The 24,548-nt window shown below is 46.0% G+C and overlaps 1 protein-coding gene across 1 annotated transcript; it reads left to right on the top strand.

The window, feature by feature from the left end:
* The first annotated feature begins 16,877 nt into the window (after window positions 1–16,877).
* LOC111558693 (paraneoplastic antigen Ma6F) lies at window positions 16,878–21,389 on the top strand. Its single transcript, XM_045051661.1, has 3 exons — window positions 16,878–17,697; window positions 18,255–18,551; window positions 18,685–21,389. Exons 1-3 carry the CDS (start codon window positions 17,248–17,250, stop codon window positions 20,038–20,040), a joined length of 2,103 nt encoding a protein of 700 aa, XP_044907596.1. The 5' UTR covers window positions 16,878–17,247; the 3' UTR covers window positions 20,041–21,389.
* Window positions 21,390–24,548: the final 3,159 nt, after the last annotated feature.

Genomic DNA, 24,548 nt, shown 5'->3' with positions numbered 1-24,548 from the left:
TCCGGAGCCGCGGGCGCAGCCGGGGGTAGTGGGGGAGCAAGGCCCGCCCCGGCCCCGGCCCCGCCCGGTCAGCCAGCCCCAATTGGCCCGGAGAGGGGGCGGGGCGGGGCGGGGGCGGGGCTGAGACCCAGGGGGAGGGGCGGGCGCGACTGCGGGGGATCTGCGCGTGCGGGCCTGATTCCTAAGTGGAGGAGGGAGGAGTGGAATGAATGTGGTAATGAGTGAGTGAATGAATGAATGCATGAATGAATGAATGAATGAGTGATCGAACGAAGCAACCAGCCCATGAAAGAAGGAACGAAGCAATGGAAAGAACCCTGCCCCCTCGGACGCCTTCTGGATGCTAGTGACGGTGGGGGGACGGGAACCGAAAGCGAAGCAGAGCAAAGCCAGATCTCACGTGAGGGGTCAAAGCTCCTTACTGAGTCACCAATGCCGTTGTGAGCCCTTACTGTGCCAGGCAGTAAGAATACAGCTGTGAGCAAAACCAGGCCGGATCCCTGCCCTCAGGGGGTGCGTATTTGGCGCCAAAAGCTCGTGTGTGTGTGTGTGTGTGTGTGTGTGTGTGTGTGTGTGTGTGTGTGTGTAGGCGCGCACCCATGTGGGAATAAGGGTAGAGGGGAAAGGCATTTGACTTAATTTCAAAATAGGTCATACTATGAAGAAAAACCAACAGGATTCTTCGATGGGGGTTGGGGGGGGGGGAAGCGCTGCAAGTAGTGACAGCCAGTTCCAGAAGAATTCGCTGCCAGTCATTTGAAATCTAGGAAGCTGCTGCTGCCCTGCAGTGTGCTAAGCCCGTTAGTGCTTCCTTGAAGACTCTTGTTTCCTAAGGAAGACTATAATTAACAAGGATCAACATAAAATGCATAAGAGTGATAAGAACTGTAAAGAGCATCATTTAAGGTGACGTTTGGGAGTGATGGGTGGAGGAATTGGGTGAGGCTACCATTGATATGAGGCTTCAATGACAAGGACTCAACCATGGGAAGAGAGGAAGGACATCTTCAGGCAAAAGGGACAGCAACTGCAAAGACCATGTGTCAAGAACAAATTGGGTATATCCTAGGATCAAAAGGAAAATGCTGAAGTGTAGTAAGCCAAGGGAAAGAAAGAGCCACACAGGTGGGGTGAAGCTGGCACTTGAAATTGAGTCTGAAGGACACGATTTAACATTTTTCTTTATTCCTTATTAATAAGCATTTAATGCTTTATTAGTGATAATGATAACCAACTTCTTTTTAAGGTTTATTTTTTTTTACTTTAAGAAGGAGACAGAGAGAGAAGGGGAGGGGCAGAGAGAGAAAGGGAGAGAGAGAATCTCAAGCAGGCTCTGTGCCGTCAGAGCCCTTACACAGGGCTCGAACTTACCTGACAGGTGCCGAAATCAAGAGTCAGATGCTTAACGGAGTGAGCCACCCTGGCACCCCAGTGATAACCGACTTCTTAAATATTCTTGTAACCATTTTAGATGTTAACAACTTTTTTCTTATTTTCCTTCAGATTTTATTATGACAGCTTTGCAACATATGGATCAATTCAAAGATCTGTACCCAGGTACCAATCACCAATATCCTACAATTAGCCTTATGCTCTACTTGTTTGATTGTAAGGTCATCCTTAATTTACTGATACATTTCAGAGCACGCTGCACACATCAGTATGCTTCACCTCTAAACACCTCAGCATGCATAGCATTAACTAGAGATGGATACCTGTTTACTGTTTGGGGGGAAGTAAAATTTACTACAGAAAAACACACAAATCGTAAGTGCCCCATGTAGTGAGTTTTGACAAATGCATACTCCAAGCTCCTGTCAAGATACAGAAGATGCAACATCCTAGAAATTTCCCTTGTGCCCGTTTCCAGTCAGTCACCACCACAATCTCACACAAAGGCAACCACAGTGTTAAGTTTTCTCCAGCATAGGTAACTTTTGCTATTTGAGGACTTCATATGGATGGAATCATACAGTATGTACTATTTTGTGCCTGGATTCTTTCATTCAGTATGATGTTGAGATTTTTCTATGTTGTTGAATGTGTTATTGCTTCTTTCCCTTTATTACTGAGTAGTATTCCATTGTCTGGATATATCCAAGTTGGTTTATTCATTCACCAGTTTATGATCTGGGCGGTTTCCATTTTGGACTATGATAAATAAGGCTGCTCTGAACATTCGTCTACAAGTTTGTGTGGACATTTGCTTTCATTTTACTTGGATAAGTACCTAGAAAGGGAATTGCCACATCATAGGATAGTTGTTTTATAAGAAACTGCCAGAATATTCTGTAAAGTGGTTGTACAATTTATGTTCCTACCAGAAATGTACAAGAGTTCCTTTTCTTTCCAATCTTCCTTAACGTTTAGGGATGTCAACCTTTATTTTTAGCTATTTAAGTGGGTGTGAAGTGGCAACTCATTGTGATTTTAATTATCATCTCCCTGATGACTAATCATGTTGAGGATGATGTTTTTCTGTGCTTACTGGCCATTTCTATATTTTCTTTTGTAAAGTGTCTATTCAAATAGATTTCCCACTTTTATAGGGTCATTTGTCTTTTTATTATTTACTCTTGTAGGTGTTTTTTTTTAAACAGATCTTTTGAGGTATATTTGACATAAGATAACCAGACGTCTTTAAACTGTACTATCTGATGAGGTTTGACATATATATTTCCATGAAACCATCACCACAATCAAAGCAATAAACATATCCATTACTCTCAGTTTCCTGTGTCCCTTGTAGTCCCTCTCTCCTGTCTCTTCTTGCTCCTTTGCCCCTCTTGTCTTCAAGCAACCACTGATCTGCTTTCTGTCACTATAAGGTAGTTTGCATTTTCTAGGGTTTTATATAAATGGAATCATAAAATCAATGTTCTGTTGGATGTACCATAATGGGTTTATTCATTCATTGGTTGATGGACATTTGGGTTGTTTCCAGTTTAGGGCAACTACAAATAAAGCTGCTACAAACATTTGTGTATATTCCTTTATACATACATATATTTCCTTGGATAACTACCAACAATAGTATGGATAATACAGTAGAGGTATGCTTAGCTTTTTAAAAAATTACCAATTGTTTTCCAAAGTGGTTGTACCATTTTACATTCCTACTAGTACTGTAGGAGAGTTCCAGTTCCACATTCTTGTCAGTACTTGGTATGGTCAGTCTTCTGAATTTTAGCCATTCCAGTAGCTGTATAGTATAATCTCATTCTGGTTTTAATCTAGATTTTCCTGACTAATGATGTTGAGCATATTTTCATGTCCTCATTGGCCATCATACATCTTCTTTAGTGAAATGTCTGCTTAAACCTTTTGGCCCTGTTATTATTATTGGGTGGCTTTTCTTACTATTCAGTTATAACAGTTCTTTATATATTCTAGATACAAGTCTTTTGTCAGGTATATGCTTTGCAAGCCTTTTCTCCCAGTCTGTGGCTTGTCTCTTCATTTTCTTAACAGTGTCTTTTGAAGAGCAGAAATTCTAATTTTGATGAGGTTAAATTTATCAGTCTGCTCTTTTATGGATTGTGCTTTTGGTGTCACAGCTAAGATTTATTTATTTATTTATTTATTTATTTATTTATTTATTATTAAAATTATTTTAATTTTTTTTGAGAGAGAGAGTGGGAGAGAGAGAGAGCACATGCATGCGCACGTGTGCGCATACACACACACACACACACACACACACACACACACACACACACAAAGTTGGGGAGGGGAAGAGAGGGAGACACAGAATCCAAAGCAGGCCCGTCTCTAAGCTGTCAGCACAGAGTCCTACGTGGGGCTCAAACTCATAATCTGTGAAATCATGACCTGACCTGATGCCCCTAAGATATCTCAGGTGCCCCTAAGATATCTTTACTTAACCCGAGGTCATAAAGATCTTGTTTTCTTTTAGAAGTTTTATGGTTTTAGGTTTTATACTTATTTAGGTTTCTCATCCATTTTGAGTCAATTTTTGTATGTAGTGTGAGATAAGAGTCAAAGTTCATTTTTGTGCCTGTGGTTATTCAATTATTCCAGCATCATTTGTTGAAGAGACTATCTCTCTGTACTGTCTTTTTTTGGTGCCTGTATTAAATATCAGTAAATGTGTGGATTCAAGACTCTTTTTGCTGTTCTGTTGCTGTATTTTCTATCTTTACAACAATGACATACAGTTTTGATTTGTGTGTTTTTTTTAATGTTTATTTATTTTTGAGAGAAAGAGAGACAGAGTGTGAGTGGGGGAGGGGCAGAGAGAGAAGGAGACACAGAATCCAAAGCAGGCCTCAGGCTCTGAGGTGTCAGCACAGAGCCTATGCGGGGCTCAAACCCACAAACCGTGAGATCATGACCTGAGCCAAAGCTGGATGCTTAACCAACTGAGCCACCCAGGCATCCCGATTTGTATAGTTTTATAATCTTTGAAATCAGGTAATTTAAGTTCTACAACTTTGTATTTTTCAGTGTTGTTTTAACTAGTCCAGGTGTTTTGCATTCCCATATAAATTTTAGAATCATCTTAGTTTCCAGAAAAAAATAAAAAGTCTGCTGGGATTTTAATTAGGACTGGATTAGGACTAATCTGTAGATTAGTTTGGGGAGAACTGACATCTTTTTTAAAATATTTATTTATTTTTGAGAGACAGAGAGAGACAGAGTGTGAGCAGGGGAGGAGCAGAGAGAGAGGGAGACACAGAAACCGAAGCAGGCTCCAGGTTCTGTGCTATTAGCACAGAACCGGATGCAGGGCTCGAAATCATGAGCTGTGAGATCATGACCTGAGCCAAAGTCTAAAGCTTAACTCACTGAGCCACCCAGGCACCCTGGGGAAGATTGACATCTTAACAGTATTGAATATTTTGACCCCTGAACAAGGTCTCTTTCTGTCAGTTTGGTCTTGGATTTCAGTGTTCAGGTCTTTTATATCTTTTGTCAGATTTATTCCTAAATATTGCATAGTTGTGATGCTACTTTAAGTAGTGTTATTTAAAAATTTTTTAAATTTCTGACTGTTCATTGCTAGCATATAGAAATACAATTGATTTTTGTATTTTGATATTATCTCCTGCAACCTGTTAAATTCAAATATTAATTCTAGTAACTCCTGACAATTCTATTACATTTTCTACATAGATAATCTTGTCTTTGGTGAAAAAAGACAATTTACATCTTCCTTTCCAGGCTGGATGCTGTTTGTTTCTTTTCCTTGTCTAATTTCCCAGGCTCAGCCCTCAAACATGATGTTGAACAGAAAGTGTAAGAGTGGACATCCTGTCTTATTTCTGGTTTTGGGGGGAAAGCACAGTCTTAACAACACCAAGGATGACGTTAGCTGCAGCTCGTAGATGTTCTTTATGAAGTTGAGGAAGTTCCCTTCTATTTCTAGTTTTCTGCGAGTTTTTTTTTTTAATCAGGAATTGATGTTGGATTCTGTCAGATCCTTTTTCTGCATCTATTGAGAAGATTGCTATAGGCTGAATGTATCTTTCCAAAACTCATATGTTGAGATCGTAGCCCCCAAAGATGATGGTATTAGGAAGTGGAGGCTTTGAGAAGTAAGTAGGTCCCAGTGGGATTAATGCCCTTACAAAAGAGGCTCCAGAGATGCCTTGCTCCATCACCATGTGAGAACATAAAAAGAAGTTTCTGGCTATGAACCAGGAAGAGAGCCCTCGCCAGAATGTGACCATGCTGGTACCTTGATTTTGGACTTCCAGTCTCCAAAACTGTGAGAAATAAATTTCTGTTGTTTACAAGGCATCCGGCATGTGGTATCCAGCCCAAATGGACTAAGACATAAATCATGTTTTTAAAAAATTTTTAGTTTGTTTACTTTATTAATATGCTGAATTACACTGATAAAATTTCAAATGTTTAAACCAAACTTGCTTTCACATGATAGGCTACTTAGTCATATTATATTATCATTTTTGTATCTTTTTTTATTTATTTAAAAAAAATTTTTTTTTCAACGTTTATTTATTTTTGGGACAGAGAGAGACAGAGCATGAACGGGGGAGGGGCAGAGAGAGAGGGAGATACAGAATCGGAAACAGGCTCCAGGCTCTGAACCATCAGCCCAGAGCCCGACGTGGGGCTCAAACTCACGGACCGCGAGATCGTGACCTGGCTGAAGTCGGACGCTTAACCGACTGCGCCACCCAGGCGCCCCTATCATTTTTGTATCTTATTGAACTCAATTTGCTAAAAGTTTGTTTAGAATTTTTGCAAGTATGTTCATAAAGAATATCAGTCTGTATTTTTCTTTTCATGTCTTTGTATGGTTTTGATGTAAAGATAATGCCGACCTTATTGAATAAGTTGGAAGTATTCTTTCCTCCTCACTTTTCTGGAAGAGTTTGTGTGGTATTGGCATTATTTCTTCCTTTAAAAATTGGTAGAATATGAGTTTCCTGGGCAGGCCATAGAGGATGCCAAGCTGGGTGGCTAAAACTCAGAGATCCAGGGGACAGAGTTCAGGGTGAACATTTCAGAGGGAAAGCAAGAGAAAAAATCCTGGAGAGGAGAGAACCACAGTCAGGGAACCCAAATTTGGCATATACGCTTTGCCCAAATCTTTTGTGATCCTTGGGTGTATGAATAGGGCAGACTCCAAGGAAAGAATGGAGCAGAAATTTCCGTTGATGCCCAACGCTGGAGAGACAGAGTTTGGAGCTTGAGTTTAGCGAAGTTAACTGCATGCTAAAGCAGCAGCAGCAGCAGCAACAACAACACCTCTCTGTAGAAATATAGCAGAAAACAAGAAGCCAGAGCCACTAGAAAACATTATTGACAATGTCTGGGATATGATGCTTAATTACTAGAAAAAACAAAACAAAACAAAATAAGACAATGTGGTGATACTTAAGAAAAAAAATGTTCAAGGGAAACTGACCCTGAAATGACCCTGACGTTGTAATTCACAGACAATATTTTCAAAGAAGCTATTATAAATACGCTTATGGACGTAAAGCATACTCATTATTAAATTTTTACAGTGATATATGAACTTCATCATTAACAAGATAAATTAACAATATCTAAAATGGTCTACCAACTCCCAAACTTTGAAGTAATGCTATTTCTAGTAAGTATTTCTAGATATCTGCAATAACTATAATGTGATGTGAAAATATTTCTGGTGGTGACAAAGTCACATATATTGTGATGCTACCATGGTTTGTTGTCTACATTCATAATCTAAGGAAATGCTAAATTTTAGTTAGTTTAGTAAAAATAATACATGTTCCCCCATTCAGGTTTCAGATCCCTTGAATTCTTAATGTCAGGTTAAGATCTTAAGGTCACAGATACTCTTTTTCCCAAGTACAGCAAAAAACCATGCCTGGAATACAGTAGGTACTCAATAAATATTTCTTAAATAAATGAGTGCATCTGTGTTCCAATCTAGTTGTAAAGAAATTAAAATTTGTTCCTATCTTTCACATCCATTTTACTAATGAATTGATAACAACAGCTACTATTTGAAGATTGTTTGATATGTGCCAAGCACTGTTTATAAATCTTATCTTATTCTTAAGCAACCCTGAGGCAGGTACTGTTGTTATACCCATTCTATTATCATAGAAACTGAGGCAAATAGAGTTTAAGCAATCTCTTTAAGGCCACACAGCTGACATTACAACTCAGATCTGTCTGAGTCCAAAGTCTGTGTTCTTAAAGTATTAAGATAAACGTACTCGGAGCATCTCAGGCTTGGAGACTGGTCCTCAGTTCCAACCCAATCTGCTTCGGTCCCCTGATTGACTAAGGCTCAGACAAACTCTATTTCACCTTCATCTTCTTAGGTTGCCTGTCATCCCATCTGGAGGAATCTCAGCCATTCCCTCAGCCTCACACAACGACCTCAAAGCTCAAAGTTTGGACTACCAAACCTGGGTATCCAGGACTAAATTCTCTTCTGCTTTTCAAATCCCAGTGTTCATTTGCACACTGGACACTTTCCTACGATGTTCTTCAAGCTCCTCTATGCCAATGCAAGGGTCACTTTCTATGTAAGGGCTTTTCTTACCCTCCCAAGGTAGACTGGCCCACCTGGTGTCCCTGTTATACTCTGTATGCACCCTACCACCACCACCCATAATATCATATTAGCCAATTTATTTATATGCCTGCTTCTCCTTACCATTCTGGGAGCTCCTTGGGAACAGGGACCATTTATAGTTTGTTTCCAAGTTCTTAGGAATTAGAACAACGCCTGACATAGTAGGTACATAGTAGATGCTTTTCGAATGGATGAATACATGAATAAATAAATGAATGGATTATATGTACCAACCCTACTACTTAACACTTTGGCTATTGTGTTTATTATAATTTACACACAATCAAGTGTGTAATGTAAAATATAAATGTATGGTGTAATATGTAAAAACGTAAAATGTAAAAATGTAAATGCAAAAAATACATGCTCCAAGGGAATAATAACAAATTTATAAAATAGGAAATTTTAACAGGCAAAAAAGAAACTATTGAAAAAAACAGACTGTAAATTCTAGAATTGAAAAATACAATGTCTGAAGTGAAAAATTCACTGGATGCTCTTTTTTAAAAAAAAATTTTAATGTTGGGGCACCTGGGTGGCTCAGTAGGTTAAGTGCCTGACTTCGGCTCAGGTTATGATCTCACAGTTTGTGAGTTCAAGCCCCAAGTTGGGCTCTGTGCTGACAGCTCAGAACCTGGAGCCTGCTTCAGATTCTGTATCTCCATCTCTCTCTCTCCAACCCTCATTTGCGCTCTGTCTCTCAAAAATGAATAAACGTTAAAAAAAATTAATGTTTATTCATTTTTGAGAGAGAGAGAGAGAGAGAGACAGAGGGTGAGCAGGGGAGGGGCATAAGGAGAGGGAGACAGAATCCAAAGCAGGCTCCAGGCTCTGAGCTGTCAGCACAGAGCCTGACATGGGGCTTGAACTCACCAGCAGTGAGATCATGACCTGAGCCTAAGTCAGATGCTTAACCAACTGAGCCACCCAGGTGCCCCACTGGATGGTCTTAATAACAGATTGCAGATGACAGAAGAATCACAAACTTGAAGATATATCAATAGAAATGATTCATTCTGATACACCAAAAGGAACAAAGATCAAAAAAAGAGCAGTGATCTGTGCAGTAATAAAAACGTTCTAACGCGTGGGTGTTTAGAATCCCAGGAGAGGATGGAGAGAATGGAGAAGAAAAGCTACTTGAAGGAATCAGAGGTGAAAATTTCCAAAATTTGGAGAAAGATTATTTATAGGTTTAAGAAGTTCAATGAACCCCAAGGAGGATAAATACAAAGAAAAACCACACCTAGGCACACTGTAGTCAAACTACTGAAAACAAAGGTTAATGAGAAAAACCTTTTTTTATTGATTTATGAGATATTTATTAGAAATGATAAAATCTTTACAAAGGGTCAGAAAAGGGCCATAAACTGCCAAACAGATTTTAAAAATTAAGCCAGAAATCAAAACCAGTAATTAAAGCATCCTGCCAGAAAGGTCAGGTTCCATGAGCCTCAGGGTCTGAACATGTTTTCTAGTCACATGCATACATCAGAAAACAACAGAAAAATCTTTTCTATTTCAGTGAAGGCAGACACACACAACTGAGTTTTGAGGTCACATTCAATTGCTGAACGCATATGCACAGCCAGAGCTCAATGTATATTAATAACTTCTAATAGCTGGGTCACAGTGTGAGAGGACTTAAATCCCAGACCATCACTATGGCAGTGTGGCCAGGGCAGAAATCTTAATAGAAGTCAGAGTAAAATGAAGCATTACATATGGGAGTACATTGACAAGACTTTTCTCAGCACTGCCCTTAGAAACAGTTGAAGCCAGGAAACAGTGGAACAACATCTTTATTTTTATTTTTATTTATTTTTAATTTTTAATATAATTTATTGTCAAGTTGGCTAACATACAGTGTGCTCTTGGTTTTGGTGGTAGATTCCTGTAATTCATTGCTTACATACAACACCCAGTGCTCATCCCAACAAGTGCCCTCCTCAATGCCCATCACTCATTTTCCCTTCCCTGCCCCCACATCAACCCTCTGTTCTCTGTATTTAAGAGTATCTTATGGTTTGCCTCCCTCCCTCTCTGTAACTATTTTTTTCCTTCCCTTCCCCCATGGTCTTCTGTTAACTTTTTCAAGATCCACATATGAGTGAAAACATATGGTATCTCTCTTTCTCTGCCTGACTTATTTCACTCAGCATAATACCTTCCAGTTCCATCCACGTTGCTGCAAATGGCAAGATTTCATTCTTCCTCATTGCCAAGTAGTATTCCATTGTGCATATAAACCACATCTTCTTTATCCATTCATCAGTTGATGGACATTTAGGCTTTTTTCATAATTTGGCTATTGTTGATAGCACTGCTATAAACAATGGGGTACATGTCCCCCTATGAATCAGCGCTCCGGTATTCTTTGGATAAATTCCTAGTAGTGCTATTGCTGGGTCATAGGGTAATTCTATTTTTAATTTTTTGAGGAACCTCCACACCGTTTTCCAGAGTGGCTGCACCAGTTTTCATTCCCACCAACAGTGCAAGAGGGTTCCCATTTCTCCACAGCCATGCCAGCATCTGTTGTTTCCTGAGTTGTTAATTTTAACCACTCTGACTGGTGTGAGGTGGTATCTCAGTGTGGTTTTGATTTTTATTTCCCTGATGATGAGCGATGTTGAGCATCTTTTAGTGTGTCTGTTGGCCATCTAGATGTCTTCTTTGGAAAAGTGTCTATTCATGTCTTCTGCCCATTTCTTCACTGGATTATTTGTTTTATGGGTGTGGAGTTTGGTGAGCTCTTTATAGATTTTGGATACTTTATCCAATATGTCATTTGCAAATATCTTTTCCCATTCCGTCGGTTGCCTTTTAGCTTTGTTGATTGTTTTCTTTGCAGTGCAGAAGCTTTTTATATTGATGAGGTCCCAATAGTTCATTTTTGCTTTTATTTCCCTTGCCTTTGGAGATGTGTCAAGCAAGAAATTGCTGCGGCTGAGGTCAAAGAGGTTTTTTCCTGCTTTCTCCTCTAGGGTTTTGATGGTTTCCTGTCTCACATTTAGGTATTTCATCCATTTTGAGTTTATTTTTGTGTATGGTGTAAGAAAGTGGTCCAGTTTCATTCTTCTGCATGTTGCTGTCCAGTTCTCTCAGCAGAATTTGTTGAAGAGACTGTCTTTTTTTCCATTGGATACTCTTTCCTGCTTTGTCATACATTTATGGGTCCAATTCTGGGTTCTCTATTCTATTCCATTGGTCTATATGTCTGTTTTTGTGCCAATACTATATTCTCTTGGTTTTGTAATAGAGGCTAAAGTCTGGGATTGTGATGCCTCCCGCTTTGGTTTTCTTTTTCAACATAACTTTGGCTATTCAAGGTCTTCTGTGGTTCCATACAAATTTTAGGATTATTTGGAACAACATATTTAAAGTAATAAAGAAAAAAAACCACTTTCAACCCAGAACTCTATATCTGAGAAAAATATTCTTCAGAAATGAAGGTGAAATAAGAATATTTTGAGATAAGTGAAAGCTAAGAGAATTAATCAACAGCCTGCACTAACAGCAATGCTAAAGGGAGTCTTTCAATTTGAAGAAACATAATAGTAGAAGGAAATCTTGATCTTTGGGTAGAGATAAAGAACACCAGAAATGGCAAAATTTTGAGTAAATATTAAGGAATGTTTTCTCTTAATTTCTTTATAGTACATATGGCTTTTAAAAATAAAACTGTAATAGTGCATTATAGGTTTTAAAACATATTTAGATGTAATACATATGGCAACTATAGCATAAAGGATGCATTAGAAGGGGAATTGAATCTGTTTGGTAGAAAGATTCTTACATTTATGTACAATATTAGCTCTAAGTAGATAGTGAAAATTAAGGATATATATTAATATCTAGAGCAACAACTAGAAAACCATGCAAGGGGGTGTAGCCAAAAATATAACAGATGAATGGAAATCTAAAAAGATTTTGATTAACTCAGGCAGGAAAGAGGGAACGTAGGAACAAAATAGAGGGCACATATAGTAAAAGGACCAATTTAGGTCCAACCATACAAAAATTATATTCAGTGTAAATGGGCTAAACACTTAAAAGCATAACTTGTTAGAACAGATAAATGGGCAAGGCTATTGTTGTCTACAAGAGATGCAATTTTAATATAAGACACAGATGGTTGACAGTAAGATGATGCAAAATGATATATCATGCAACGAGTAAGCATAAAAAGTGATAATGACTATATTAATACTAGACAAAGTAGAATTAAAGACAAAGATTATTACCTGAGATAAAAGGCAAAAATATAAGGGTCAATCAGAACCACAAAGAATTCATAAATTTGTATGCACCCAACAACAGAGCTTCAAAATACGTAAAATTTGACAGAACAGGGAGAGAAATTGATATTTCCAAATTATATTTGGAGATTTTAACACCCTTCCCTCAGCAGTTGATATAGATAGACAAGGAATAATTAAATATATAGAATATCTGTATGACATTACTAACCATCTTTACTTAATTGATATTTATAAAACATCATATCCAACAATGGCAGAATATATTCTTTACATTGGCACATTGTACATTCACCTGGATATAGCAAATGCTGGGCCATAAAACAAGTCTCAAATCTGAAAATCTGAAATTTTACAAAATAAGTTATTTGAGTCCCCAATGGAGTTCTATTATAAATTAATAGCAATAACATATCTCCAAATATCTGGATTTCACATTACATTTCTACAAAAACCCATGGGTCAAAGAAGGAAACACAAAGGAACATAGAAAATATTTCATATAGAATAACAATAAAAATAAAACATCAAAATTAGTGGCCGGCAGGTAGCAAAGTGATTAGAGGATGATTTATTGCTTTAAATGTTTATATTAGAAAAGAAGAAAGGCATAAAATCAATGCCTTAATGCTTCATCTAAAGAAGCTAGAAAAGAAGCAAGGTAAATCCAAAATAAGTTTCAGAAAAATAAGAGCAGAAATAAATGAAATAAAAAACTATGATGAAAATTAGCAAAGGCTTATTTATTTATTTATTTATTTAAAAATTTTAATTTAATTTATTTTTTAAATTTACATACAAGCTAGCATACAGTGCAACAATGATTTCAGGAGTAGATTCCTTAATGTCCTTTACCCATTTAGCCCATTCCCCCTCCCACAACCTCTCCAGTAATCCTCTGTTCTCCATATTTAAGAGTCTCTTATGTTTTTCCCCCTCTCTGTTTTTATATTATTTTTGCTTCCCTTCCCTTATGTTCATCTGTTTTGTCTCTTAAAGTCTTCATATGAGTGAAGTCGTATGATATTTGTTTCTCTGACTAATTTCGCTTAGCGTAATATCCTCTAGTTCTATCCATGTAGTTGCAAATGACAAGATTTCATTCTTTTTGATTGCTGAGTAGTACTCCATTGTGTATGGATACCACATCTTCTTTATCCATTCATGCATCAGTGGACATTTGGGCTCTTTCCATACTTTGGCTATTGTTGATACTGCTGCTATAAACATTGGGGTGCATGTGCCCCTTTGAAACAGCACACCTGTATCCCTTGGATAAATGCCTAGTAGTACAATTGCTGGGTCATAGGGTAATTCTATTTTTAATATTTTGAGGAACCTCCATACTGTTTTCCAGAGTGGCTGCACCAGTTTGCCTTCCCACCAGCAGTGCAAAGGAGATCCTCTTTCTCTGCATCCTTGCCAACATCAGTTGTTGCCTGAGTTGTTAATGTTAGCCATTCTGACATGTGTGAGGTGGTATCTCACTGTGGTTTTGATTTGTATTTCCCTGATGATGAGTGAAGTTGAGCATTTTTTCATGTGTCGGTTGGCCACCTGATGTCTTCTTTGGAGAAGTGTGTATTCATGTCTTTTGCCCATTTCTTCACTGTATTATTTGTTTTTTGGGTGTTGAGTTTTATAAGTTCTTTATAGATTTTGGATACTAACCCTTTATCAGATATGTCATTTGCAAATACATTCTCCCATTCTGTCAGTGAGGTCCCAGTAGTTCATTTTTGCTTTTCTTTCCCTTGCCTCTGGAGATGTGTTGAGTAAGAAATTGCTGTGGCCAAGAGCAAAGAGGTTTTTGCCCACTTTCTTCTGGAAGATTTCGATGGCTTCCTGTCTTACATTGAGGTCTTTCATCCATTTTGAGTTTATTTTTGTGTATGGTGTAAGAAAGTGGTCCAGGTTCATTCTTCTGCATGTCGCTGTCTAGTTTTCCCAGCACCACTTTCTGAAGAGACTGTCTTTATTCCACTGGATATTCTTTCCTGCTTTGTCAAAGATTAGTTGGCCATACATTTGTGGGTACATTTCTGAGTTCTCTATTCTGTTCCATTGATCTAGTGTCTGTTCTTGTGCAAGTACCATACTGTCTTGATGATTACAGCTTTGTAGTGTAGCTTGATGCCTGGGATTGTGATGCTTCCTGCTTTGGTTTTCTTTTTCAAGATTGCTTTGGCTATTCAGGGTCTTTTGTGGTTTCATACAAATTTTAGGATTATTTGTTCTAGTTCTGTGAAGAATGCTGGTGTTATTTTGATAGGGATTGCACTGAATATGTAGATTGCTCTGGGTAGTATTGACATTTTAACAATATTTGTTCTTCCTATCCAGGAGCATGGAATTCTTTTCCATTTTTTTTGTGTCTTCTTCAATTTCTTTCATAAGCTTTCTATAGTTTTCAGTGTATAGATTTTTCACCTATTTGGTTAGATTTATTCCTAGGTATTTTATGGTTTTTGGTGCAATTGTAAATGGGATCAATTCCTTGATTTCTCTTTCTGTTGCTCTATTGTTGGTGTATAGGAATGCAACCGATTTCTGTGCATTGATTTTAAATTTTTTTTTCAATGTTTATTTATTTTTGGGACAGAGAGAGAGACAGAGCATGAACGGGCGAGGGGCAGAGAGAGAGGGAGACACAGAATCGGAAACAGGCTCCAGGCTCTGAGCCATCAGCCCAGAGCCCGACGCGGGGCTCGAACTCATGGACCGTGAGATCGTGACCTGGCTGAAGTCGGACGCTTAACCGACTGCGCCACCCAGGCGCCCCTGTGCATTGATTTTATATCATGCAACTTTGCTGAATTCATGGGTCAGTTCTAGCAGTTTTTTGGTGGAATCTTTTGGGTTTTCCATATAGGGTATCATGTCATCTGCGAAGAGTGAAAGTTTGATCTCCTCCTGGCCGATTTGGATGCCTTTTATTTCTTTGTGTTATCTGATTGCTGAGGCTAAGACTTCCAATACTATGTTGAATAAGAATAAAGCCATACATTTTTAAAAGAAGAATGAATTATATAACCCTTAGCAAGATTAATTAAGAAAAAAGAGAACGAATACTAGTCAATATCGGGAACGAAATAGGGATAGCAAATAGATCATATAGGTATTAAAAGAATAATGAGCAACTATTAGGATGGTCCTTGTGCCAATAACTTTGATAACTTTGACAAAAGTGACACATTCCTTGGAACCAAACAATTTACTGAAAGTGACGACAGATTGCATAGGAAATAGGAATAGGTCAATTTCTTATAAATACATTTAATTTTCTATCAAAAACTTCCCTAAAAGCATAACAAACACGACAAAGGAACAATCCAGGCCCAGATGATTTCATGGTGAATTCTAGCAAATACTTAAGGAATGAACATCATCAATCTCACACAACCACTTTCAGAAGATAGAAGAGCAGGGAACACTTCCCAAGTCATTTTTGTGAAGCTGTGATAAATCTTGATAAAATATTATGTAAAAAGAAGTACAGAAAAACAACCCTCAAGAACAATATAGCAAAAATCTTTTACTATCAACAAATCAAATCCAGCACTATATAAAAGGAGTTTTTCTATTGCCTGTTTATGGATTCAGGGCACAGGTGTTCAGTGACTCGCCACTCAGCTGTTAGGTGAATCTATAATTTACATGACACAATGCCCACACACTTTCCTACAGAATGGCAGCCTGGGTGGTTGAGAGCTGGCTTTACAATGCAAAAAGTTGTGGCGGGGCTCCTAACCTGGAACATATGACCTGTGTCTGCTGTGGAAATTCCAGGCTTAATGAGGGAAGGCTGTGAGTACAGAGTGGTAATGGGGACCTGTTCTTAGGTTCCTCTGTCCCCTAACCCTTAGTTTGCAGCCCCCACACATTGGCCACAATTATTGATGGGTCTATTTTGTAGCTGGAGGGCCAAAGGGTGTGCCTGTTGCTTCTGGAGGCTCCAAAGCTTGTCACATCAAGCCCTAACCAAGCAGGTCCCGTTGTCACGGCAACACGGATGCCTCTTCTCCTGCTCTCCTGATCCTGGCATTTGCCCTGCACTGAGATACCGAGATCTTGTTCCCTCATCCACCTGGGGATTCTGGGAACACCGGGAAGCCCACGTGGCCTTAGTACCGAGGACTTGGGAGACCGGCTGGACTGTGCAGTCCTGGGCAGTGCAGCTGAGGTGCATTCTTCTGATCCTGTCGCTCCAGGGCTTTGAGGTGGCCTCCAGAGTCGCCCCACAGCTCGCAGGTGGCGTGTCCCTGCCCAGCAGAGTCAGAGAAAGTGAGCCGGAGACCAGGGGCTTTGCTCCAACGGGACCCTGGAAGTACCGAGCGCCTTGGGTAAGGGCTGGATCTCTGCCAAGGCAGGCAGTGGGGACAGGAGGCGGAACCCAGTCGGCGCTGGAGGGGAGGGGTGGGAAGAGCTCCTGACTGCGGAGGGCGGCTCCAGTTGTAGAGGGGCAGGTGCTGGTGGGAGAGGGCGGGACCCGGTGTCTAGGTTGCCCAGGCAGAGCAGGGGTGCCCTGGGTCCAGCCCTAAGAAAGAGAGGATGGGAGGGCTCCTGGCTGTGGGGATCAGGAAGGGAGGGCTCCCGGCTGCTGCGGGGTTGCAGACGATGGTGGGAGGGGCTCCGGCTGCAGTGGCCCCAGCAGGCGGGGCCTTGTCGTGTCGGACAAGGCGAAAGGGGACCTTCTCCTTGCAGAGGTGAAGGGCTGCATGGTGGGGGTTCTGAGTCGTGGCCTGGAAGACGTGAACTGGCCAGGGAGGAGATCCAGGTCGGTGTGGGGGGCGGTGCGGTGGGCTGTCTGGCACCAGTGTCCCTCTCTCCCCTTTGCACCCACAGGCCTCCCCTGCAGAGCCTGCGACAGTCTGCGCGCCCCTGTGCGATCGCGCCCCTCCCCCGCAGGTATCCGCGATGGCACTGGCTATGCTTCGTGGCTGGTGCAGGTGGATGGGCGTGGATGCTCAGCGCTCGCTGCTCATCCTGGGCATTCCCCACGACTGTGAGGACCAGGAATTCCAGGAGGCCGCGCAGGCTGCCCTCCAGCCCCTGGGCAGATACCGAGTGCTGGGCAAGGTGTTCAGAAAGGAGTTCAGATCCAGGGTCGCCTTGGTGGAGATGGCTCAGTATTTAAACCGAAGTGTGATCCCCCGACAAATACCAGGCATGGGAGGACCCTGGACTGTGGTCTTCCTGCCCCAGGCCCCAGAATCAGAGTCACAGGATACACCCAATTTCCTTGCACAGACCCAGAGGCAAGCAGGGGTTGCCCTGGCAGGCGAGGCAGGAGCTGGGGATGGGGCAGGAGCTGGAGGCAAGGCAGCTTCTGGAGGCAAGGAAGGAGCTGGAGGCGGGGCAGCGGCTGGAGGCGGGGCAGGAGCTGGAGGCGGGGCAGCTTCTGGAGGCAAGGAAGGGGCTGGAGGCGGGGCAGCAGCTGGAGGCGGGGCAGGAGCTGGAGGCGAGGAAGGAGATGGAGGCGGGCAGCGGCAGGAGGCGGGGCAGCAGTTGGAGGCGGGGCAGGAGCTAGAGGCCAGGAAGGAGCTGGAGGCGGGGCAGCAGCTGGAGGCGAGGAAGGAGCTGGAGGTGAGGAAGGAGGTGAGGCAGGAGCTGGAGGTGAGGAAGGAACTGGAGGCGAGGCAGCGGCTGGAGGCGGGGTAGGAGCTAGAGGCGAGGCAGGAGCTGGAGGCGGGGCAGGAGCTGGAGGCGGGGCAGCTTCTGGAGGCAAGGAAGGGGCTGGAGGCGGGGCAGCAGCTGGAGGCGGGGCAGGAGCTGGAGGCGAGGAAGGAGATGGAGGCGGGCAGCGGCAGGAGGCGGGGCAGCAGTTGGAGGCGGGGCAGGAGCTAGAGGCCAGGAAGGAGCTGGAGGCGGGGCAGCAGCTGGAGGCGAGGAAGGAGCTGGAGGTGAGGAAGGAGGTGAGGCAGGAGCTGGAGGTGAGGAAGGAACTGGAGGCGAGGCAGCGGCTGGAGGCGGGGCAGGAGCTAGAGGCGAGGCAGGAGCTGGAGGCGGGGCAGCGGCTGGAGGCAGGGCAGCAGGTGGAGGCGCAGAAGGAGTTGGAGGTGAGGAAGGAACTGGAGGCAAGGCAGGAACTGGAGGCAAGGCAGCGGCTGGAGGCGGGGCAGAGTCTGGAGGCGGGGCATGAGCTGGAGGCGAGGCAGCAGCTGGAGGCGTGGCAGCGGCTGGAGGCCTGTCAGCGGCTGGAGGCCAGGAAGGAGCTGGAGGTGAGGAAGGAACTGGAGGCTAGGCAGCAGCTGGAGGCGGGGCAGGAGCTGGAGGCAAGGCAGAAGATGGAGGCGGGGCAGCGGCTGGAGGCAAGGAAGGAGCTGGAGGCGGGGCAGCAGCTGGAGGTGAGGAAGGAACTGGAGGCGAGGCAGTGGCTGGAGGCGAGGAAGGAGCAGGAGGCAGGGCAGCCACTTGGGCCAGGCAGGGCCTGAAGAGGAAGCAGGAGAGTCAGATGAGGAGGGAGCCGCTGGGGACGCAGGAATTGCAGGTTTGTTAGGATCTGTGAGTGTGGCAGGAGCTGCAGGTGAGGCGGGACCTGCAGGTGAGGAAGGAGCTGTGGGTGTGGCAGGAGCCATAGGTGCGGGAAGATCCTGGACCCAGCCTTGGAGCCCGGTCTGGCAGCCTGTGCTGGAAAACAGGGCCTCTATGAAACTGAGAACCTTTCCTGGAATGGAAGAGCCACACCGAGAAGAAGAGTCCTTTGAGAGCTGGCTGGATCACGCCAGCGACACGCTGTACCTGTGGTGCCACATCACAGAAAGGGAGAGGAGGAGGAGGCTGATGGAGAGCTTGGGTGGCCCTGCACTGGATCTCGTGTGCGGCCTCCTGGCAGAAAACCCTGACGTCCCTGCACAGGATTGCCTGGCCGCGCTGGTCCAGGTGTTTGGGAGGAAGGACACCCCCACGACCGCATGGCTGAAGTTCCTGACCTGTGGCCAGCGGCCCCAGGAGACTCTCTTTGTCTATGTGATTCGCCTGGAAGGCCTGCTGCAGTCGGCCGTGGAGAAGGGGGCCATCCATCCCAACCGTGCGGACCAGTTACGCGTCCGGCAGGTGCTGATGCGGGCCCGCCCCAACGAGATGCTCGAGAACAAGCTGAGGAGGATGCGGCTGGACAGGAGACCACCTGGCTTCCTGGGGATGCTGCGGCTCATTCAGGAGACCGAGGCATGGGAGGCCACCGCAGCTAGGAGTGAGCACTTGCAAGTGGAAGAGGGGGCCCGTGTGGGCACCGGAGGCCTGGCCGCTGCCTGGGCCAGTGGAGAGGTTGCCGAAGCCTCCCCAGCCAGGGAAGATGCTTCCCAGGCTGCCCTGGCCAACCTAGGGGCCAGTGAGGCCGTTCCTGGCAGTGCCGAAGCTGATACGGCTGCTCCTGAAGCCCATGATGTCGCCAGGGCAGCCCTCGTCCCTGAGGAGGCCCCCAAGATCTTCCCTGCCATGCAGAAAGATGAAAATGCTCCCGCCTCTGCGGGCCTAGATCAGGCAAGGCCCTCAGAGGCCCCTGGGGGCCCCACCCCTGCCCAGATGGGCAGCGCTTCCAGGGAGGGCCCGGGAGGTCCTGGCTGTGAGCCGGAGGGCCTCGCCCAGGCAGGAGACCAGGAGGCTGGGGAGCCCCTGGAGGAGGGGCCCAAGCCCATACCAGAGGAGTCGGGAAACGAGGTCGGGGCTGGGGAGGTGAGGCCCCCCAAGTCCTCCTCGGGCAAATAGGCTCAGAAGGCCCAGGGGCCCCCTCTCCTCTCAGGCAGCAGCGCTCTGGAGGCAGGGGGAGGCCACGCCAGGGCAGCAGCCTCTCCCCACATGGAGGCAACAACCCACCCAGCCCAAATTCCCAGGACCCCATCTTCCCAAGGCACCCTGGCCACCACCATCAGCCCTTCCAACGGACCAGGATGACCATACTTGATGCAGAGTGGGGCAGGGAGAGGTGCCCCCTCCCATGGCAGCTCCACCCCAGCCCCAGCCCCAGCCCCAGCCCCAGCGCGAAACCCTGCCAGTCCAGGCAGCCAGCCTGGGAAGCACCCCTGAGTGGCTGGCCCTAGCCTAGGTGAGGGGCACCTGAAAATGTGTGCCACCCACACTGGCCTGGGAGATGTTAGGGGCCGTCTCAAGGGTGCCGGCCCCTCGGGCCGCCCAAGAGGGGGACCCTCATTCACTGACCCGTGGAGTACGTCACTCCACGCTCTGAGAAGCCCACTTGTGCCTCTGTAGGCCCCTTAGTGACCCCCCCCCGTGTCAAGTGGCACCCCCAGCTCCCCCTACACGCACCCTAGTTACCATTCCCGTGCAGAGCCCTGAGGTGTGCAGGAGCCCGCGGCGGGTGTCCTGGCCTGACGCAGCAACCACCTCTCAGCCCCGGGTGTGTGGCACGAGCTTCAGTGCGAGCCCAGGCTCTGCTCGCTGTCGTGCGGTGTCGTGAGCTCAGCCCATGCTTCCTCGGTGTAGGTTTAGGCCAACTGCTGCTTGTTCTTGTGGAGATGTGTGTGTGTTCTTATCTGAGCAGCCGCCCCCACCCCACCCCAGAGACCTCTTGAGCCCAGTCCCAGGAGATGGCGGGAAGGACAGAAGAAGGCATGGCTGGTGCTGACCCCGCGACCTCAGGAAGGAGGCACTGGACCAAGGACAGAGGTGGCCTGCGGGAGTCTCCGTGGAAACCGTGCTGTGATGTGCCACTCTCTTGTTACTTGTGACTGAGTTTCTTTGGCTTGTCCGAGTGCCCCATGCTGCGTTTTGCAGCGTCCTGTGGCTGTTCTGTGCAGGCCATAGGGCAGGGCCAGGCCCCAGCATGTCGGCCAGAGGGGAGAGTGCCCTGGAGTGAGGGGCCATGGCCAGCGTCCGTCATCCTGGCCAGAGGCCGATCGTGGGGCCCTCAGGAAGGGAGGCTATGGCGGGGGGGGCACGGTGTTGGGGGAAACAGAGGCACCTCCTTTGGGACCCAGGAGGAGGGGTTCCGTGACCTATGGGCTGTAGTGGCTGTTCGACATTCCTCTCTGTGTTGTCACTCCCTCTCTTCAATGGTTGCAGTAAATGTTTCTCTTCAATAAATTTCATTGAATGTTTGTGCTGAGTCTCACTTCTCCTAGGGCATTTGAGGGAAGGGTCTCTTCAATGGGTTCAGTAAATGTTTCTCTTCAATAAATTTCATTGAATGTTTGAGCTGAGTCTCACTTCTGCTGTGGGCATTTGAGGGAAGGGTCACCTGGGGGTGGGTTGGGGAATAACAGTGGCTTGGTACCTGCCATTGGCATTGGGTGTGGCCAGGGCAGGATCCAAGAGTTGCTTCTGGTCCTCTGGCTGGATAGAGCCAGGTGACCTGAACTTGGGCACAAGAAGTGTCTGATTGGGTCCCCATAAATCTCAGGGAACCCCCCAGGAATAAGTGGGTTAGGTATTCCGGGGGGGGGGGAGGGATAGCAGATATGGCCTGAGGCCCATTATCTGGGCAGGGCTGAGAAGCTCAGGGCATCCAGATGGGTCAGAGAGTTCACGTGTATAATCCCAGAGACCCACTGGGCACAGAAAGGCCTGTGCATGAGGTTAGACACCCCTGCCAGGAGGTGCATGCAGGACTCCAAGTTGGGGGTTATCGCTTCCATTTGGGATCAACCTACCCCTGCCAGCTGACAATTGGCCCATCATGGTCTATCTACTGAGGGATGTTGGGGGTACTTGGGAGGCTATGATGTCAAGGGACAGAGGGCAGGCTGGGCTGGGTTTCCACAGTGCTTCTGCCTTGCCAGGAAGGAGGACAGGCAGGGAGAGCTGTCCTCTGATCTTAATCCTGGGCAGGGTGGCCCCCAAAGGGGAGGGAGCACCCTCTCCCTCTCCTACTCCCCTTCCAGCCAACTCTGAGGGCACCAGTCATGTGTCCTGGGAGCAGACAGGGGGTAGTGGGACACGAGTAGGGGTCTGTGGATGTGGCCTGGGGAGTGGGCCTCTTCCTGCTTGGAGGTGAGTTCTGGATCTCTGCTTCTCACAGAGCACTTGGTGCCACCTGAGGCAGGCACCCATCCAGGGTGGAGGGCACTGTTGATCAGGGATCCCTTCCTTGCATGCTGCAGCTGGAGGGGAAATTCTTGGAGAAGGCCATCATAAGGATTGAGGAGCCTGCCCAAACCCTCTAGGGCCCTGCATTCCACAAATTGAGGGCAGGCCTCCATCTGCCTCTGAACTTTTTGTTTAAGAGACAAAAGGAACAATAGGGCCTCTCCCTGCAGGTGTTTGGGAGAGAACAGTACTGTTGACCTGGAAATTGTGAAGGCCCCTTGGGGGCTCACTCAATCTGTTCCCAGAGGTGTTCTCCGGCTGTTTTGAAGGAACAGTGGCTCTGACCAACCCCATGGTACAGATGAAGAACAGATTCCCAAAAGCAGCCAATGATGAGTGAGGACCTTGCAGAAAGCTGAGTCCCAGGCCCACAGCTGCTTGACCAGCCTTCAGGACCTGTGCATCTGGGGAGGCCCAGGCCATGTGGTGAGAGCTGCAGACAGTGGTGCTGCATGGATGGATGGGCCCCTGGAGATGCTTGGTAATGAGACAAATGGACAATGGAATGAGGGTTGCAGGGGATTGTTGAGAAGGGGGTCATCAGGACCATGCTTGCAGCCTCCTTGGCCTAGTGAGCTTGGCCCCGTGTTGTGGGGACCCTTGTATGTGTCCCATCAGAGTGTGCTTCAGGATTGGGGTGAGGTCCCCAGGTGGGCTCTGTTCTTGCTTCTTCAAGGAAGGTACCATCCTAACCACATCTGTCCTGTGTGTCTTAGCAGGGCCATGACAACTGGCCACTTTCCACCAGTGCTTTGGGATTTGGAAGGCAGAAAAAGAGGAGAGGGAATGGGAGTGTGGCTGATCCCTTGTCTCTCCACCATTCGGAGCATACTTGTGCATGTGTATTCCCTGAGCAGGTGTGAGTGTGTGTGGGTGTATGAGTGAGTGTCAGTGAATGTGTGTGAGTGTGTGAGAGTGTCAGTGAATGTGAGAATATGGGAGTGTGTGACGGTATGTCTGTGTGCAAGAGTATGTGAGTGTGTAGGAGTGTGAATGTGTGGATAGGAGTGTGTGTCATGGAACATGGGTTGGTGTGCATTGAATTCTTCTAGGATTGAGTGGGGGCAGCCACTTTCCCACCCGTCTGGAGGAGGGGAGACAGGAGGAGGGCTGGACCCCGGGCAGGCTGGCTCAAGTCTGGCCCTGGGAATCTGCCCTCCTCCTTCTGGGGCTGGTTTAGAAGAGAGAGGCCCCTGGTGGCCACTTTAGCCTGGCCTTTCATCATCTCACCCCTGTAGGGAGAGAACTTGGAAAGAGATAAATGTGGCCTTTTCTCCCCTTTCCCTTTGCTTACTCTGTAGGATCGCCATGTCCAGGCCCCTGGGCACTTCACCTAGTGCTAGTAGGGCAGGTTCAAAGCCTAGGTGCCAGCCACTTCCCCAGGCTTGGGTGATTAGCCCAGTTCCCCTGTTGCTGGAGACCCCACAGAGCTGTGTGCCCTGCATTCCTCCTCAGCCAAGCTTTCCCCAGGCCCAGGAGCCTGTCTTATCCTCTGAACTGTTCCATGGCCAAAGCCCCATCATTTGGGGTGCAGCCCCTCTCAAGGCCACCATCCTCCTCTAGATCCCAACCTTTCCTCATGGATCCCAGAGCAGGGATTATTTCCAACCAAGAGTGCTATTCCTGAACACGGGAATCCCTTCCACGAGCACTTTGGGTGCTGCCAGCATTTCTGGCTGCAGTGCTCCTAGCCCTAGTTGACCATCTGGATTCAAACTCATGGTTCCCATTCTCACAGTAGAAATCCATAGGTCCCTATGTCCTTAGCATCTCCTTGTAAGCCATGGTCCACATTACAAAGAGGAAAGATCAGCCCTCTAAGCAGATTGCTTTCCTTGCCAGGGTATGGCTAGGGTAGATTTCTCCCTGGCAGGGCTGACAGCCAGCCTAGATCACCACTGAGTACCCTTGGGGCCTCTGGGCTTGTTCTAGGGCACGTTGTGCTGCTTAAGACTGGGCCCTGATATTCTCCCTGAGCCCAGATGCAGGTGTTCTAGCACATGCCCACTTGGGCTCTGCACAGGGGGATCCCCATGCTGCATACCCTCCATGGTGTGTTTTCTGTGGCACTGTTCATGCCAATGTCATCCATGGCACCCCTACACTTTGCTTCTAGTCCCACTTAACAATGTGAGAGCCATGATCCCACCTAGCTAAACAAGGGACAGCAG

Source organism: Felis catus, assembly GCF_018350175.1.
Source record: "Felis catus isolate Fca126 chromosome X unlocalized genomic scaffold, F.catus_Fca126_mat1.0 chrX_random_Un_scaffold_68, whole genome shotgun sequence".
NCBI lineage: Eukaryota > Metazoa > Chordata > Mammalia > Carnivora > Felidae > Felis > Felis catus.
This window is presented reverse-complemented; position numbering and strand designations above follow the sequence as displayed.

Coding starts and splice junctions, on each gene's coding strand:
- LOC111558693 (XM_045051661.1), top strand. CDS start 17,248: ATGGCACTGGCTATGCTTCGTGGCTGGTGCAGGTGGATGGGCGTGGAT. Junction 17,698..18,254: donor CTGGAGGCGGGGCAGCGGCT/GGAGGCGGGGCA, acceptor GAGGTGAGGCAG/GAGCTGGAGGTGAGGAAGGA. Junction 18,552..18,684: donor AGGCCAGGAAGGAGCTGGAG/GTGAGGAAGGAA, acceptor TGGAGGTGAGGA/AGGAACTGGAGGCGAGGCAG.